The sequence below is a fragment of the Bos indicus x Bos taurus genome, chromosome 4 (assembly GCF_003369695.1).
Source record: "Bos indicus x Bos taurus breed Angus x Brahman F1 hybrid chromosome 4, Bos_hybrid_MaternalHap_v2.0, whole genome shotgun sequence".
NCBI classification, from domain to species: domain Eukaryota; kingdom Metazoa; phylum Chordata; class Mammalia; order Artiodactyla; family Bovidae; genus Bos; species Bos indicus x Bos taurus.
Genome location: NC_040079.1, coordinates 34,216,574 through 34,236,403, shown reverse-complemented (window position 1 = coordinate 34,236,403; position 19,830 = coordinate 34,216,574). Strand labels below are relative to the sequence as shown.

Genomic DNA, 19,830 nt, shown 5'->3' with positions numbered 1-19,830 from the left:
AGAGGAAATCCATGTCAAAAATATATCCCTATGAGCACAACCTTGGAGCCTTAGGTGACCTTTGAGCTTGGCAATCACTGAAGTCCATATTTTATGACTACGCTGACACTCAAAGAGAGAAATGACTTTCCCAAAGTTCCTGATCAGATACTGGAAACTTCTCTATTAGAGATAGCTTTATTCCTCTAGTTTACAAAATAAAGCAATTTTTAAAGTAACTTTTTCAAACAACAGCTATTAAATTCAATCTCCCCGTTCACCTCCATTTCATACCCAAACCAAAATGAAACATATGTTTGATAGAAGAGTATCTTTTGTGTTGGAGAATTTTAAAGAGGAAGACTGCTGGTCCAACCTTGAATTTATAGAATTTTAAAAGACCTGCCACTCTATTGGCCCAGGTTAATGCTGCTTAAATACAGGCCCTTGAATACTGAAATGATTTAGGAGAAGAGGTACTTTATGAAATTGTATGCACAAAAACATTCACTCTGAAATACTGCCAGAATCCACAGGTTCATATACAGTTTCTGCTTCTACTGCTCTCACTGAACCAATTTACTCTCTGTCTTCACTGTTCCCTGTTCTGATGCTTCCAAACTCTAACACATGCTACTTCACCTTCCATCACAACTAGGGCATCAATACCTCCCACATGTAGCCTCCACCTTCTACTCACTCCCATCTCATACTTGCTCTCATTTTCCCAAACCAGCATCAACCACCCAACCCCACTTCACAGAATAAAGGAAAGATGACTAAAACCAAGTGCTCATGTTTGCTTTGGAGGCTTATCCAAGAGGCCCATTATTTGATAATTATCTGTTCATGTATCTGCCACCAAGACAGATCCTGAGCTCAGCCCCAGGATCAAAGACATAACAGCATGCATTCTTCCAACACATGTGTACAGAACTCTTATACATTCTCTCATCTAGTCACTCCAACAACACTTCAAAGGAAGCACTAATATTATCTTCATTTCACAAAACACTTGTTTAAAACCAGTGATAAGAGGCAGTGCCATGATTCTACCCAGATTGGGGCTACCTCGAATGTTGTCAATGGACTCCCTAGTCTATGTGTGTCGTTTTTTCCACCTATTCTTCCTACCATCCCACTCTTAACTATCTCTTTTCTCACTTCTGCAGATACTGTTTTATTTACTGTCTTCTCTCACTCCCTCAGACTCAGTGGTTAAAATGGAAAATTGGGTTTTTCAATCTGCCGGTATCATTTCTAAAACACGAATTTACCATCTTCTTTTTGATTCCTGTTATTTGAAGTTTAGCTGTAAAATTAACTATGCTGTTGTCTTTCACTTCTCCCAGCTCAAAGACAATATGATTTTAGCATCTGGTTTGTGCTTTCTCTCATAGCCTGTACTCAACAATTTAATGATGCCCCAAAATAACAGTGTTCTTGCCTGGAGAATCCCAGGGACAGGGGAGCCTGGTGGGCTGCTGTCTATGGGGTCGCACAGAGTCGGACACGACTGAAGTGACTTAGCAGCAGCAACAGCAGCAAAATAACACTTCAGGTTCCTCATACTCAGTCTTCAGACTTTTTGCCTTGATAGAAATACATGTCCATTCCTTTTCATCTACTGAAGAACTTGGTGTCAGCTTGGATCACATCAACACAGGGACAATTCCAATTTAGAGATCTCATAACTCCTACTGTCTGTCAAATTACATTGCATGTACCAAAACTATATTTTCCAATACTGCTGTTTAGCTGTTTCCTCTTCATACTCTCTTGGCTTCTAAAAGTCGACTGCCCCTTCATTTTCCTCTGTGCCTTCATTTGTCATGGGATTGAGGACTCTGAATCTATAAATCAAGCAATATTAAACACACTGGAGGGGATATATGCAAGGGTTTGAGGTAAATCTAGCTTTAGTGTGAATGCTTATTCTCTGAAGCTTTAACGTGTTCAAGTATTGGTGGTCTCTTAAGCTAGAAGAGGAGACGCCCCAGTCTCTGAATCTATAATAGCGAGGCACCCGTAGGGGGCGCTCCGTCTCACAAAATATAAGTGACAGGAGCGTGCCTAAAGGGATAGGATCACTTAAGGGGTGTGGCCTTACAGGAGAAGCTCAGCTCACAGGACCAAGTTTGGGTCAGAAACAGGTCACAAAAACCTATTTAGAGGAGCCATGGAAGAATTGTCTGCTATGAGCCTAAGCCAGTCCTGGGTATCCAGAGAGGTGAGCAACAGGCACTAGCCAATTTGCTTTCTCCGTGGCATGTCCTCAGCTGACTCTGCACAAGTGGATGGAGTCTGCAGACTTGCCCTGCTAAAGGTTCCTTGTGGCACTCTGTATAGCATTAGACTGAGTTGACTTCTAGACAAAGCCCGCTGTGTACCCCTTTCTGCTGAGCAAAAGTTACGAATGTCAGCTACAATCCAGTCCTTAGGGGAACCCAGTGTCAGGCAATTAAAGATTCAGTTTAGCCCAGGAGAGGAGTAATGATGTGATAGGAGTTGGGTTCAGAGCAGAAAAAAAGATCATAGATAATTTCCAGTGGAATCAGTGCATAAAACAGACTTTCACGTGCTGAGATCCAGACAGTACCCGTGACCCTCTTATCCCCATAGCAGTGACCGCAGTTCCCTCAAGTGAAGATCCTCTCAACTCACGCACCGAGTCTGTTTACACTTCGCCTCGACCTTTGTCATCAGTTGATGAAAGCCTACTTGTTTTTCCAGTGCTGGATTAGGGAAAATAAATTACATAAGGGGACAGACATCAAATATATATTTAAAATTCTGCAGCTCTGGGTGATCAGCCACATTTCAGGGGGAAATGAGCAATGTTGCTTCCAGTCTGGGGAAGCCAGGCGTCTCAGATGCGGGGCTCATAGAGCGCTCCGGCAGCCCCCCCAACCCTCCCACCCCCGCCCGGGACCCGGGAGCCCGGGCCTTAGCCCCGCCTTCTCGCCGGCCGGGGGCTGGCTCCCCGCGGGCCGGGCTCCCCGCTCCTCCGGCTCCGGGATCCTAGCCTCGAGCGCGGCCAGCGCGCCCGTGCGGGTCTGTGTGTCTGCGCGCGCGTGTGTCCGTGGGTGGGAGATGAATTGGAATCATACGACTGGGTGTTTCCTTCCGAGTGGTTTTGGTCAGCCATCCATTAGGGGATCGTGGAAACTTTTTTTTTTTTTCCTGACTAAAAGGATGAAAACTGAGTAAGTACAGAGAACTTTGAACTTGAAACGGAATGAAACAAATACAAGCCAAACCCTGAGGATGATAACCATGTCCATTCAGACCGTGTATTCCCTTTTTCTGTCAAAAGCCTCGAAGGCTTAGAGGAAAGTGGCAATTTAAAACGGAATGAAGGGAAAGAAACAGTTAAGAAACATGAAAGACTGAAAGCGGCACTGCTTTAAAACCGGAGGAAAAATGAGGAACTGTTAAGGCGAGCTGGCTTGCCTCCAGCTGTGCAACAGGCACTTTGGTTTAAACCTATTGCGTTCTCTGGGGCTGTTTTTAGCCTCCAGATTTACTTTGGTGTTGTTTCTCTTTTCCTGTGAAGCTTTTACTGTGAGTTTAAAGATGTTGTGAAAAGTAAGACATTACCAGAAGCAACAGTTTGGCAGCCTGGGGTACGCTCAGGTTATTAGTTACAACTATTATTATTTTGATGTCTTTTTTTTTTTTTTTTTTTAAAGCCAGGCCGGCCACTTTTTACTGTCCTCCATGGAAGGGCTCTTACTAACCGCCTCAGGCGTTTGGGATCTATGATTCTTTGGCAGGATGCTTCGGAAAGTTTTTTTAAGTGGAGATGGCGCTATCTTGATGTGATTTAAAGTTGTGGAAAAAGAAGACAGTTTGGTCTTTTTCATGCTGACAAAAAATAGCTGCTATGACTTTTCCGGCAACGTGGACAGGGGCCAAGTGAAGCTAAACTGGTCATGATCTGTCGTCTAATGTTCCTCTGTCGTCGGCGATTTTGCTCCCGGCCCTTCTTGGTGGGCTTGGTGGTGGCAATCTGTCTCTTCTACCAGACTCTGACACTCTGGGGGACAAAGAAGCTTGCAGCTGCTGGCCCCGGGGCTGCCCCAAACACACCCACCAAAACCCAAGCAAGCAGATGCACCAAAGAATTCTTCCTGGACAAGCAGTGCTTCCTTCTCTCTGACATTGCACAGGAAATTGGAAAGGTAAGGCTGGACATAAGCTTAGCCTTGACATTTTCAGCAAAGATAGCAGTCTGCTTCTCTCTGTTCCTTCTGTAAGACTAAAATTAACCTCCATGAGGTCTGAAAAGGATCCAGAGTATACACAGCCCAGAGAGTGACCTTCTGACAGTGAAACACATGCTAGCTTCAGCTTCTTTTTTTACTTCCGGAGAGTCCTGGTCATTATCTTATCTCTCAGAATTTCACTTCATTTCGGCTAAATGAAATAGACCATTTGGAGGGGATGGGGGTGATGTGAATTCTTTTTAAAAATTGGGGTTCTAAGAGATCTGAAGATTTACAGTTTGGGAACATAAATCAAAGATTCATAAAACTTGGCAAAGATTGACTGTCTCTTTTCTCAAGGTAGTCTGTATGAATGGCCGGACCATTCTAGACTCCAAGTTACTCCAAAATTACATTTTCTAATTGGTTATGTCTATTTATCATTGCTGAGCACATTTCTATAGCAATATAATAGTGTAATAGGTTTCTTCAAAAGAATTGACACAGTGCATTTTATTGCTTATAAAATTAGGAAAATACAGATTATTTTATATTTATACTATCCTAATTAACTTTACTAATCTTACTTTGTTAAGTGTGGATAAAATACAAGGCACAAGGAAGTACACAGAGTTTTTCTTTTACTATACCACTCTGTTTGTGCCTGTTAGTAAAATGAAAACAAACCAGCGTAAAACAGAAAACAGGCACAAATATTCATGATAACAAAATCACTGATTTCTATACTACAGCAGGTAGTGTAGTAAGATAATTTAGGAATCTGTAAGCAATAGCTTACATGTGTAGAGCTAGGTAGATTCTATGATCATGGTTATTGTTTGGAGCAGAATTTCTTGTCAAATATCAACTTATTGCTACCATCATTGCTAACACCAAAAAACTTTCACACTAAAAAGAATTTTGAAAATTAAAAACAGAAAATGTTGTTGACAAAAAATTAAAAAAAAAAAAAACATTTCACATATTTCATTTCAGACGTATAATCCTTTAAGGTTGGTAATGTAGGTATGATGACACTCAAGGCAGTTTAGGCAAGCATTATGACATGGTACATTCATCTAGTCCCTATTGCAGTGCTGATTCTCTAAATAAAAGTAAATTCAAAGCTCTAATAACAGTTTGTGAAACCACAGCTGAAAGAACTAAATGAAATGCAAGATAATATCAGATTTGACAAAGAAAATTTGAAAACGTTTGAGTGACTTTATTTTATCAGCAGTGTCAAGAAATATGACCAAAAAAGCAAATAATAAAACTAGGAACACATCTAGATGAAACTTCAAAGGCAAGTGTGAATCAAATATTAAATTCTCTAAAATAATTGAAGAATTTGTGTTTTTTATTCATTTATATCATCATTAACATAACCCTTATTTGTGTTTTTAACACATCAAATTCATGATGGGTATAAACTTTGACTTTGAAAGTCACTTCTTGTTTGTTTCCAATGAGTGTAATTTCTTTAAAAATATTTGAGATGGTTTTGCTCTTTAAGTGCTTAAATTTTTTGCTAAGAATTTGGATAAAAAGGTTTTTACTCATTAATTTGCAGCCTTTCTTTCTCACTACTTGACTTTACAATGGACTCCTGCTGTTGCCTGTAACTTAGGCATATGTTAACTGTTATTTGTAGGCTGTCACAGAGAATTCCATTTTAGCTTTGGACCTTCTGCCACTTATAAACCATCTGAAACTTATTGGCTGCTGGTGTAAAACATTCACTCTAGAATGTTCTTCACTAAAAATGCTTAACACATGATGCTTTTTTTTCCACAGTCTTAAATATTTTAACTATAAGCAAGATTCTGAAATCACAGTTACAGTTCAGAAGCTCAATCGATATGAAAACTGAATTTCCAAACATTCGCTCTGTACCTCTATTTTCGACTTTACTTGGGCCAACCATTGGTTTAGAGCCAGAAAGTGTCATGTGGAGGTTAGTTAAATATAAATGAGTTCTCCTTGTAATATATGTCCCAGAAAAGAATCACATAATAATCCCTTTTTGAAGATTAAATATTCTATTAGATGGCTAAAATGAAGAAAGAAATGTCTTTGGAGTCTATACATAAATCCGTCTCAAAAACAGCTACTTAAGAAGCTCATTAAAAAGATAACTGATGAAACGCTAGCTACCTAGATTTTCCCACAAGACCTAAAATATAGCTTTTGAGGCATTATTTAGAAGAAGCATTGTTTCTAGCTATAAATTTTGGGGTTTGTTATTTTATTGTCAAACCAAAATATTCACATTACTAGGGCTTTCTCTTACTTGACTCTGTCCATCTTTAGGTGATTATTAAAGTCACCTAAAACATCTGGCTTTGACCTAAGGTTCACAGATTCCAGAAAGTATTTGGAGGCATAAGATGTCTGCCAAACCCAAGCATTTTATGCAAAGAATTGTGTGTACATGTATGTGTGGTTGTCTATGTGGGAGAAACTACAATCCCCTTCAGATATTCAGACCGAAAGAAATACTAGGAAATAAGAAATGCTTAAGAAGCAGAACATTTAAACTTTAAAGTGCATTTAAACTGCCCCTTCCGGAAGTGTAAGTTGGGTCTGAGTTTATAAATCTGAAAAAGGAAAAAAAAAAATCTGAAAGAATCCACTTGAGAACATTTGTAAAAAGTGTTTCAATGAATGCTGTAGTGTCTGCAGGCATAAACAGTCTAAAACCAAAGTATACTCACAGAGTACTTCTCGAATCATAGTTTTCATACTTTCATGAATAAGCAATAAGTATTTCCCAGTCGATTTGGTTGTAGTTGTTTCTCAGAGAGAAACTTTTGTGCTTTATCTGCCAAGTAATAGAAGGTTCTGCAGTAGCAAATATTTAAAGGTGAGTGACTGTGCTCTTTACACCTTTCTAACTGGGATCTGGTTCAATGTCTAAAACCGTTTTCGGTACAGATTGAGATCATGGTATATAGAATATGCCAACTTTCCATAGTGAGGAAATGCTCTTCTGGCCAAATTTTAATTCTTTTTTTCCATTTGAGCTTCCAAAGAGCCTTGCTAAGCAGATGTATTTGTGTCATTTCTTCTGGGTTTTCTCTCAACATTCATTGCTTGTGCTGTTTCTTAAAATTATTTCAATGTAATGTACAAACTGAAGACAGTTTCAGTTATCTTCACTGAAATAGGTCACTCAATGGATTTCTTCATTTTCCTGGAATCTAATACTTCAATATCTCATAACATAGGGACCACATTAAGTTATAAACAGACACAATGGAAGAAAATCTCCTTGGTATCTGCTCCTTTAATGGAAACTTAGCTGTTTGGGGAATATATTTGTACTCACCATAGCCATGTGTTTCTGATTATCTCTTGTTGATTCTACACAAGGAGACTGACTACTTCTCTGTCGCTTGATTCTTCCTTCTCCATTTCTTCTTTATTCTTTCTGTAGCGACTGTTCCCTACAACTACTGTCCCAGTGTCCCACCATAAACCAATGTAAATGAATGTTTTCACTGTAAATACTTTTTTGTTTAATCTGCTTGTGTTCCTCATAATACATGATATATCTAACATCTGAAAATTTCTAAAAATTTCTTGTATAGCCCAGAAACAGAGCCCATGGCAAACACTTAGATGCTAACATTTTATAGGTTGGTACAATCCCAGGGACATGAGAGAAGGGGAAATAAAGGAAGAAGGAGAGCAAATACAAGTGGGTGAATTATTTGGAGATTTCCAGACAGGCCATTTTAAACTATTACATCCCAGAACAGGCACCAGGGGAAAAGGGCAGGAAGGACAAGCAATTTATCTGTCTCTCCAGTTTTATTTCTTCTGTCTTTTATTTTGTTAGAATTGGTCCCATGCTACTTCTAAGTAGTGTTGCCTTGACTCTCTGGGCGGCCATGGGTTGAGGGGGTGGTCAGGGCTTCAGTGACTGCAGTGCCACCAGGGAAATATTGGAGTGGTCCCTTCCCTTTCAATCTGTACTGTGCATAGGAGTTTCTAGGTCTGTGATGGCCACGGGGGTGAAGTGTCCCACAGCTTTATGATCACAACAGTGGCATGCAAAATGGCCACTGGAAGAGTACGTGAGGCAGAGTGATCTAGTGTCTGATCCAATATTTGTGCTAATTTTGCTTTTTGAAATCTACACAGAATTTCTAAATATGTACCCACTCTTGGGAAATGACATCACTTTCTTTAAATGAGATGTTTATAACTATTTCACTAAGAACTCTCCTCTCCCACTGAGAGTGGGGAAAAATAAACCTTTCTTTAGCTTGTTTCCTTCTCATCCCTTTCATTCATTCATTCACTTATTCATTCATTTATTTTATTATTCATTTAGTAAATATTTGTTGGGCAGTTTATTTGTGCCAGACACTGTGCCAGGTACTGGTGATACAGAATTATTGAGTTGATCAATAAGTTCATTTGGGTCTTCCCATAAGATGTAATGGAAAAACCCAAATGAACTTTTAGCCAACCCAATATAAGGCACTGTGAGATAGACAAGTAAATAAATAGAATGTCAGGAAACCCATAACTTTAAGACTATATTTTGAAAGATGAGAGGGAACTATAAAGGGTAGAGAAAGAAAAGTAAACACTGCATGCGCAAAGAAGAAATTAGCCTCTCTCTGTGTGTGTGCGTGTGTGTGTAATGTGTTAAGGGAAGCAGAGCAAGAAGGCAAATTGATGAGGTAGAGAGTTCAGCAGGGTCTAGATGTCTAGATGTTGGAAATGAGGGTATGATACGGAATCTAGATTCTCTCCTGAAGGTAACAGGGAACCCCGAAAGAATGAAAAGCAAAATGTGGTATGATTAGACTTAGGTTTAGACAGACTACTCCAGAATGCACACTGCAGAATGGACTGGAGGGGACTGAACTGAAGGCAGGCAGACCAACTGGGACGCTGACTCAGAGATGACAGTCATGCAATCGCAAGCCAAGGCATCCCAAAGATTGCCAACAAACCACCAGATGCTTGGAAGAGGCCAGAAAGGATTCCTCTGCATGTTTCAAGGGGGTGGGGCATGGTGCTGCTAACACCTAGGTTTCTGATTTCTAGCCTCCAGAATTGTGAGACAATACTGGCTGGATGGCATCACCGACTCGATGGACGTGAGTTTGAGTGAACTCCAGGAGATGGTGATGGACAGGGAGGCCTGGCGTGCTTCGATTCTTGGGGTCGCAAAGAGTCAGACTCGACTGAGCGACTGAACTGAATGTTCTTTTGCTTTAAGCCACTCAGCGTGTAGTACTTTGAACAGGCAGTCCTGGGAAACTGATAAAATGGGGGAGGCAGAATGGGTTCAGCCCATGAGCTCTCAAGTTGAATCAGTAGCACTGATTACTTTGCTCCCTTGGGAACATTTCTTGATCTCTTCAGTATTTTGTTTCCTACCCTGAAAATGTATATATTATCACCCATCTTACAAGGCTAACAAGAGGCTTAAATGAGAGAAAACATGTGAAGCGCTTGAGGTATCTGGCAAGTAGGAAGTACTCGGTTAGTGTTAACTATCAGAATAATTATTATTGAATCTTCTTAAGGATTTACCCATCTCTGTAGTTTCTATTGGAGAAGGCAATGGCACCCGACTCCAGTACTCTTGCCTGGAGAATTCCATGGATGGAGGAGCCTAGTAGGCTACAGTCCATGGGGTCGCTAAGAGTTGGACATGACTGAGAGACTTCGCTTTCACTTTTCACTTTCATGCATTGGAGAAGGAAATGGCAACCTACTCCAGTGTTCTTGCCTGGAGAATCCCAGGGAGGAGCCTGCTGGGCTGCCATCTATGGGGTCGCACGGAGTCGGACACAACTGATGTGACTTAGCAGCAGCAGCAGCAGCAGTAGTTTCTATAGACCCTAACATTTGGCCTTCCCAAAGTAGGTGAGCAGAGTTATTGCTGTAATGAACATGAGTAAGGAGAGTCTGAGAGAAAAGCCTTGCTGAGTTTCTCTCCCTGTTCTCCAGCCTCTCAGCTATTGCCTTTTCACAGTAGAATGAGCCTTCAGAATCAAGAGGAAACCTAGGGAGGCTGATATGTCACTCAGAGTCAAGCCTGCTTATCTCTAAGCAAGGTCTGCAGTTTGAGCTGAATTTTTTTTTTTTTTTTTTAAGTTTACGAGGCTAGCATTAACCACATGTTAGAGCTGAGGATGTGGAGAGATGAATTGGGTGTACAGTAGGGGAAAGCAGTTAAGATTTTGACCCTGAATAAATATGTATTTGTTTACTGTCTGTCTCCCTCCATAGAATATAAGTTCCTTAAGAGCAAGGGCTTTATTTGACTGGTTTATTGCTACATCCTGGGTGCCAAAACAGTATCTGACATGTAATGCGCACTGAATAAATATGTGGTCAATGAATGAATAAATAAATGAATCATGAGTTGGAGGGTCAGAGACAGTCCTCATTAAAGCAGAGGCCAGGAAATGAGAGGAACTCCTCCTCTTTCTTTTTTCCTTTGCTGAACTCTCGGATCCTTCACTCCATCTTTTTCCTGTACCAGTATCTCTTGAAGTCCTTTCTGTACATTTCTTGCACTTTCGCCTGGTGTAATGGTCTTGCCATTTTGCTAATTGAATTTCTGCATCAGTTATCACCTGTCTCTCTTGTTCTTCTCTCTTGTTCTTTTCAGCTCATTTATCTCTTTGGGATTCTTCTCCTGTAAATAAATATCCTCGAGTATCTCAGTCGGTCTGACTCTTTGCGATCCCACGGCCTGCAGTATGCCAGACTTCTCTGTCCATTACCAACTCCCAGAGCTTGCTCAAACTCATGTCCATCACGTTGGTGATGCCATATCCAACCATCTCATCCTCTGTTGTCCCCTTCTCCTCCTGCCTTCTATCTTTCCCAGCATCAGGGTCTTTCCAATGAGTCAGTTCTTCGCATCAGGTCGCCAAAGGATTGGAGTTTCAGCTTCAGCATCAGTCCTTCCAATATTCAGGACTGAGTTCCTTTAGGATTGACTGGTTTGATCTCCTTGCAGTCCAAGGGACCCTCAAGAGTCTTCTCCAAGACCACGGTTCAAAAGCATAAAAAGTATCTATCGTAAGTTAAAAAAAGAAATGTTAGCAACCTGTATGCTCGCTAACTATACCCAACCCTCTTCACTTCTCTGTCACCATCATTTCACCTCTTTGTCTCAAGCAATTTCCATTTTTTAACAGATGGATTTTTTCCAAAATTGAGCTTTTTCTTTTACATGTTTTTATATTTTAAATAGATTTAAATGTAAATATTCTAAAATCGTGCTGATGGCATCTAAATAGAGAGGTCTATGTATTGGAGGCTCTCAGGAGATGTTGTCAGCATACTAATAGATATGTGATTTTCCTAGAATTGGTTGGGCTAGTGATGAGCATTTAATGTTTGTGGATTTCTCTGAGATAGTTGATTAGAGCTATGTCAAATTTTTACAATGAAATTTTAAAAATTGTTCATACTGAGAGGATTTTATGCAATTGTGAATTTTGCTTATGTTAGACAAACTTTATTGAAGTCTTGATGAAGCTTATATTTAAGCAAGTTTGTTAAATTTCATTTGAATCAAGGAATCAATCAGTTTATAGGTGTCATTCTCTCTTGTTTTTTCACAATAGCAGCAATAGCCTCTGCCTCTTTCTCCCTGTAAGCAATTCTGTTTCTTGTTCCAATGGAATTGGAAACTCACATAAGCTTAAACTCTCTGAAATGGAAACCTCTGCGATACACTGTGACATTATAAAAAGTGCTTCATATGATCAACTTTGAGTCTGTGGCCTTTGGGGTGAAAGGAATGTTTTGGTTTTATTTTTCCCTTTGATTTCCTTTGGTTATTTTTTCTAGGGAGCCATTCTCACCAAAAGAATGAGCTCATGTTCTAAAATAGAAATTATGTTCTGTAACAAAAACTATACCAAAGTTGGCAATCTGCAAGGTAAAAGTCCTCTGTCAACTTTTGTACTTTAGAGAGATGGGTTCAACAAGCAAAACAAAATATCCTGGTTATCTGACACACGGTTAAAAAAGGAACATAATGATAAAAGATGTATTGAGATTTTGTTATAGATAAGGATATTAATGAAAAAAAATGTTGAACTTTCAATTAAATTCACTAACAGAGGCTATGGGTACTTAAGAGATGAACCAAAGTAATAATTAAAAGAGCACATAGACTTGAGGGTACAGAATGGGCCCTATCAGTGTGCTCTGAAATAAGACTCCATTTGATTTTGCTAATCCTTACTTGAGGACTCTGAATAGGAACCCCCACCAGTCTGTTTATACTGCCGCCCAGTCAGAAGAACTCTCTAAGGGGGAGACTTGGAGACTCTGAATATTCCTGGGGAGAACAGGCCTGACTGTCCTCAGCAAGGTTCCTAACCCCATACCTGTTTACTATGTTGAATACGCAGTCTATTAGAGCATCAGGATGTTGTGGAACGAGCATGGGCTTTCCTCCACATTGGTTCAAATTCCAGCTGTGTCATTTACTAGCAATCACACACAGACACATTTTACCTAGATTTTAAACTCTCAATGTTGTCATTGGGAAAATGAGGCTAACTAAACCTTACTAGTGAAAACTGAATACGTGTTTGAAAACAGCAAGCGTGGTGGCTAATCAGAGTTGGCATTCATTAAACATTGGTGTTCTTCCTGCCCCCATAAGAAGCTGTGTTTAAGCTCTGACCTCAAAAATAAGCACTTTAAATTTATTTGTTTCCTATATAGTACATATTTTTGATCCTCACCCTATGTTCTTTCTCCGTTATATCTGCTTAGGCAAATGTTTAAAGCAGCATGTTGTATGCTAACTGTCTGTCACTTTTCTCTTTTGACCCTCTCAGTGCAGTCAAATGCAGACACATTCCACTGGTTTTCCAGGGTTCTGCACAATACTGCCTTCTTCTCCCACTCAAGAAAGTGTTTGCTTGCAAACAGTGGGAATGCAACTCACGTCCCCTGGTTTACAAAGTGTAAATTATTTATAAATTTTGACATTTTAATTCTTTTTATAACCAATTTCTTAGAACATACTTCACACCTGATCTTGACAAAAAGAAACTCTTATCTGCTGCCCAAGTGTATTATGACTATGACTAAGACAAGGATCTGGGGAAGAACAGCTCTTCAGGCTGGGAGATTCAGGCAGGGAAAAAAGCCTGATGACAATCTAGGGGAAGAAAGGAGAATTTATTTGAATAGTAATATTGCTCCAGGATCTTGGTGTTTCTTGTTTGTTTTGACATAAGAAAAAGTAGATGGTTTGGGGCTGGTAGTGCAGATTTCTGGAAACCTCCTGAACAACTGTTAAAGGTCTGTGTATCTGAGGCAAATCGTGCTGTACCCCCTCCTCTCCCCGCACCGTCTCCAGGAGAAAGAGGACACACGGAGACGGGAACCCAGCGCGAGCGTCCTCAGTGGCTGACTTATGACTCTGTGACCCCGGACTGTAGCCCACCAGCTGCCTCTGTCCATGGGATTTCCCAGGCAAGAATACTCAAGTGGGTTGCCATTTATTCCTACAGGGGATCTTCCTGACCCAGAGTTTAAAGCAGAGTTTCCTGCATTGACAGGCAGATTCTTGACCACTGAGCCACCAGCGAAGCCCAGGGACCCAGTACCTATGCTGAAAAGTTAAGTGACCTTAGATAACTGACTTTTGGAGGTTTCATTTTCCTGGACTGAGGCTTGCAGATGGAAATGCCTGTTACACAGATATTACCTGATCAAATTAGGCAGAATGCTTTGGAAAACACTGAGATTATAAAAGGCAGGGGAATAGACATTATCATATTTGTTAAACGATAAACTGAAGGATGGGGCTTCCGCAATGGCTCAGTGGTAAAGAATCTGCCTGCAGTGCAGGAGATGGAGACTCCAGTTCGATCGCTGGGTCAGGAAGATGCCCTGGGGGCAGGCATGGCAACCCACTCCAGTATTCTTGCCTGGAGAATCCCATGGACAGGGGAGCCTAGCAGGCTACACAGCCCATGATGTCGCAAAGAGTCAGACACGACTGAAGTGATTAAGCAGGCATGCATGCAAACTGAAGCATACTGAAAAATTTAGAGTCTGAGCAAAACTTGATTCCATCTGGGCAGTGCCAAACTGGAAGTGGTTAGGAGCACTTGGAGGGCAAGAATCCGGGGAGAAACTACTACAGAGAAAATGTAGAAGCAGAGCAAGGACGTTGTAGATTGGCTGTAGCTTAAAACCTTCTTTGCTGCTTGTGACTGGTTGTCCTTAAGTGTCAGTTTCAAAACCTCCACTTTGATCTGCTCATATAGACCGCCGCAGCATTAGAGTCACCTCCGTCTCATGGTCTCTTTGTTCAATTAATTTAACATATCCCAAAGTATAACGTCATGAAAATATTTTCATTGCATTTGGCGCGTCTTGAGGGAAAAGAATGCACGTATATGCAACATAACTGTGAATACCAGAAATAGTCCTTTTTTTCATTAAAAAGTTATATGTATTGTGTGCTCTACAAATGTCAGGTTATACAGTTATGCTTCAGAATGCCACTAGAAGTCTAGCATTGTGTTGTCATAACTGGCGACTCAGACAGTAAAGAATCTGCCTGCAATGCCGGAGACCTGGATTGGATACATGGAAGATCCCTTGGAGAAAGTCATGGCAACCCACTCCAGTATTCTTGCCTGGAGAATCCCCATGGATAGAGGAGCCTGGTGGGCTATAGTCCATGGGGTTGCAAAGAGTTGGATTGAGTAACTAAGCACAATTGAGTTTCACTGTTTCTTTAACAAGCAATAGGAAGTATACCGGTATTCCAATAGTTTCAGCCCTAAGTCTGGTTCTTCCCTGGTGGAAAATCTAGCATTAATTTAGCCAAACTGCACAGATGCTTCAGGCAAAATGGAACAGGAAATTAACTTTTTTATAGCACTGTAGGACTTGCCTGACCTTTGCAAAGTATCAGCCAGAAAGTTGACTTTCATATTAAGCAGTAAACCTTCCCTGCTGGCCACACCCAGAGGACAGAGGAGATTTCAAATGGGCTTTTTTCCTCACTCTTCCCTTTATTATTAACTATTTTTTTCTGTGTAAATAATGACAATTAATAACATATCTGAGACTTCCTACACATACGCTAAACCTGTTTCTCATGTATTTTAATGCTGCATAAGCTATTTTAAGAGCAGATAGATTTGAAACAGTTAATTTTCTTTTTCAAGGAAGCATAGATACAGGGAAAAGGAGGTCAGCTGATTTCTTTTAAAGAAACAGTGGTTAACATAATACTATGTCTGCTTTAAACACACTTGTTTGCTGTAGAGCAGAGTCAATGTATTTGTCTATATATCCTGTTGGGTATATATACATATATATATCCTGTCGGAAATATAAACCTCAAGAAGCTAAAATTGTCTCCTGCGTTTACTATAAAATAACACTTTTAAAAGGAAACCCTTTTCTGTGACATAAATGGGAGGATGTCTTATCATCCAGTGATGAGCACATGATCTTAAGCACAATTCTTAGCAAAACCCGAAACAAAGGAACCAAGTGCTTGTAATAATGCAGCCGTTCCCCGTGAAGTCCAGCATTTACACAAAACCTTCCAATAAATGACTGGCAGTTGGATCAGGGCAGGGATTGAGTTTACACAATGCCTGGCATATAACACGTGGAATGAATGGATGAATGGGAACTTGTATAATTGATGTTGTTGTGTCCAGTATAGAACTTCCTGTGGTGGCCAGCAGTGCTTAAATTCTTCTTTTGTACTTTCAAGTGGATTCTTAAACACTGATCTCCCCTGGGTTCATCCAGGTTCTTCTCCACTTATAAGACGTCCTTCCCTCTTGCTTTTCTGAGAAAACCAAAGTAATCTGTCCTGTTTAAAGAGATGCTTTCTTCTTCAGGCCTGACCTATGAGACCGTCTGCTGGACCCTTTAAGAAAAACTGGACTTCTAGCAAAGGAGGTTACTTTTTTAGCTAGTCACAGGGGGAAAAAAAAAGCCAAACGCTCTTCTATAGCACAATTCATCCCTCACGGAAAGGATTATAGAGTTTAGGGTGTTGAAAATTTGATAACAATATTAGATGATGTCTTATTCTTTCCTCTAGAGATAGTACTTATGTTGTGGTATTACTGGATATTGTCATTTCTTGCCAGTTTTTGATTTTTAAAGCAAAAAAGTTGGCCATGAACTACTTAAACATTCTAGAATGAGTGTGTAATTTGGAGAGTCCTAAGATTTTGAGAAATATTAATAACCTCAGATATGCAGATGACACCACCCTTATGGCAGCAAGTGAAGAGGAACTAAAAAGCCTCTTGATGAAAGTGAAAGTGGAGAGTGAAAAAGCTGGCTTAAAACTCAACATTCAGAAACTTAAGATCATGGCATCTGGTCCCATCAATTCATGGGAAATAGATGGGGAAACATGGAAACAGTGTCAGATTTTATTTTGGGGGGCTCCAAAATCACTGCAGATGGTGACTGCAGCTATGAAATTAAAAGACATTTGCTGCTTGGAAGGAAAGTTATGACCAACCTAGATAGCATATTCAAAAGCAGAGACATTACTTTGCCAACAAAGGTCCATCTAGTCAAGGCTATGGTTTTTCCAGTGGTCATGTATGGATGTGAGAGTTGGACTGTGAATAAGGCTGAGTGCCTTTTTGAACTGTGGTGTTGGAGAAGACTCTTGAGAGTCCCTTGGACTGCAAGGAGATCCAACCAGTCCATTCTAAAGACATCAGCCCTGGGATTTCTTTGGAAGGAATGATGCTAAAGCTGAAACTCCAGTACTTTGGCCATCTCATGTAAAGAGTTGACTCATTGGAAAAGACTCTGATGCTGGGAGGGATTGGGGGCAGGAGGAGAAGGGGACGACAAAGGATGAGATAGCTGGATGGCATCACTGACTCAATGGACGTGAGTCTGAGTGAACTCCGGGAGTTGGTGATGGACAGGGAAGCTTGGCGTGCTGCGATTCATGGGGTCGCAAAGAGTCGTACATGACTGAGTGACTGAACTGAACTGAACTGAAGATTTTGAGAGGAATATGTGAAGCTGTGTTTCAAGGCAGTGGTGTGATAGTTTAGCATCTGGCAGTGTGGGGAGGAACAAGGCAGACTGGATGGAAGCTTCTAGAAGGGAAGCTTGAGGAGGAGGGTTCTAAAGGCTCAGTCAGGCTGGGAAAGGTGCTACTCAGGATAATTCCCGAGGTTGTATACTGGTACTGGCCAGTGAGCTGAAGGGACAAGATGAGGAGGCCATAGAGAGTGAATAGCCCCAATGGTGCTCAGAGTAAAATACAGAATGTGTGCCAAGGCATAAATGTGTACTTAAGGAGACTTGTCTTCCCCTGTGGCTCAGATAGTAAAGAATTTCCCTGCAGTGCCAGAGATTCAAGTTTGATCCCTGGGTCGGGAAGATCTCTTGGAGAAGGAAATGGCTATCCACTCCAGTATTTTTGCCTGGAAAATTCTATGGACAGAGGAGCCTGGTGGGCTACAGCCCACGGGGTCACAAAGAGTTGGACATGACTGAGCGACCAACACTTTCACTTTAAGGAGACTTGGTCTACACATTTGGTGTAAAGTGGGATATTTGCTTTATGCAGACTTTGGTGTCTGGATATTTAACACCCGTTCTCCCATTACTTTGGCCCCTGTGTGGGTAGGGTGATGCAAGTTCCTCTGGATTTGTGAGATGTAGCTGTTCATTCCCCCAGGAACTGGAGCCTGCCTTTGCTGCCCTGGAGCTGCAGGGTCACCTGCATAGAATGCACTGGCTTTCCATCCTTAACTGTCTGTGCCATTCATGGGGACCCTGGATTTCTGGAGAGAATCCAAATAAACTGTTGGTACTCAGATGTGAGTGCTGAGAAGAGAAGAAAGGAGTCAGGGATGCTGTCTGCATGGATTAACAATAGTAAACTCTTGAAGTGACCTGAAGACCCTCTCCTGGGGGCACGAATGTGGCAACTGGATGGGCACTGGATGGACGTCTTAATCCCCATCTCAGTGCCTGAATTCTATGCTTGCATCCAACAGCTGCTTTATTTAGGCTGGATTCTCAGTCCAGGGGAGGGCGTGTTTGCTATGGTGTTGGAAGAGATTCTTAGCTGGCCACCACAAGTTTTTTCATGATGGCCTCATGCAGAGGCCTGGACTCTGTGTGTGTGCAGTGGTGCCATGCAGAGAGGACTGACTGCAGGGCTGAGAGGAGGGTCAGTGTCATTAACTGGGCATGGTGGGCAGTGGGAGAATGTGCAGCAAGGCTGATAGTAGGGAGGCTACAGAGAGCAGAGTTGAAATGGAGAATGCAAGTGAGGGGTTCAGAAAGTTAATAGGTGAGTCCTAGGGAAGGTTCTAAGACCAAGCTATGGTTACATTTTCTAAGCCCCAAAGAGGAAATGTAATGTGATAAGGGGCTTTTTATATCCTGGTTGTGAATTTATTTATGGAACACTGTAATAAGGTATAAAATTAAATCATATTTAGTTGTGCAATGAAAATACTGTCTTTTATCTAACACCCAAATCTAAAAAGTGTATCCATTGTATAGACAGTATCAGTGTCCATGTGTTATTTTCATATGTTTGCTCTGACACTGGTTTTTGTCAGAGAAGAATAGTAGAAATGCTGATCCATTGATTATTTTTAAATACTTTAATGCCCTAATATATAAACACAACCCTTTCATATTCTGTACTTGTGATAGAACCCTTATGAAATTATATGATTTAAACTTTTAAGGTTTTAATTTTGTTAAATTAATTAAACAAGCCATTAGATTGAGGCAGCTCTGAGGCTATGTGGCCTCTGTAGGCAAACCAAAATCTAAGCTTCTGAATGGCTCAGGATTTCTAAATCGAGATGCCAAAGACAACCAGCCACAAGCAGCCAACTAGGCTTTAGGCTGGCTCAGTGATAAAAGAATCTGCCTGCCATGCAGGAGAGGCAGGAGACACGGATTCAATCCGTGGGTTGGGAAGATCCCCTGGAGGAAGAAATGGCAACCCACTCCAGTATTCTTGCCTGGGAAATCCTGTGGACAGAGGAGCCTGGCAGGCTACAGTCTATGGGGCTGCAAAAGAATCATATACAACTTATCAACTAAATAACAGTTAGGCTACAGCCCATGAGTAATTTCCTTTCTCTTCTTCCACACTTTCTCTGTATAAGTCTTCCCTCAGCTCCAGTTAATGGAGTGCTCTTAATCACTTCAGCTTTGGTGCTGTCCAGTTGGGTTTTTGCCCAAATAAACTCTTAAAATTTTAAATATGCCTCAGTTAAATATTTTTTAACAATGTAAAATATTTTAATTTGTCAAGATCACTTTTATGTCATCACTTTTTTTTTTGGCTGCACTCGTTGGCATGCAGGATTTTAGTTCCTAGGCCAGGGATTGAACTCTCACCCCCTGCAGTATAAGCAGGGGTAAGTGCAAGCATTGAACATCTTACCGGACCTCCAGGGAAGTCCCAGTGTGATCACCTTTGAAGAGACATTTAAATACAGTTTATATTTATGAGGGGATATATATATCCTAAAGCTTTTGTTTCACTGAGTCTCCTTTGATCCTTACAACAGTGAGAAAAGTAGGGTGGAAGGTTTACTTGCAGATGAGGAAAGGGAAGTACATCTATCTAGTGGAGCTT

At 40.9% G+C, this 19,830-nt stretch overlaps 1 protein-coding gene across 4 annotated transcripts in view; it reads left to right on the top strand.

Moving 5' to 3' along the window:
- Positions 1–2,974: 2,974 nt before the first annotated feature.
- The window catches only part of CPED1 (cadherin like and PC-esterase domain containing 1), a 328,240-nt gene continuing 311,384 nt past the window's right edge, over positions 2,975–19,830 (top strand). Inside the window, exons 1-2 of one of the 4 annotated variants that reach the window (XM_027539149.1) lie at positions 2,976–3,185; positions 3,672–4,163. In XM_027539149.1, coding sequence (XP_027394950.1) covers positions 3,915–4,163 — 249 coding nt within the window. In that variant the 5' untranslated portion in view covers positions 2,976–3,185; positions 3,672–3,914. Of the gene's footprint in view, positions 4,164–19,830 lie in introns of all 4 variants that reach the window. The other 3 variants (XR_003510710.1, XM_027539150.1, XM_027539151.1) reach the window with 3 other exon arrangements.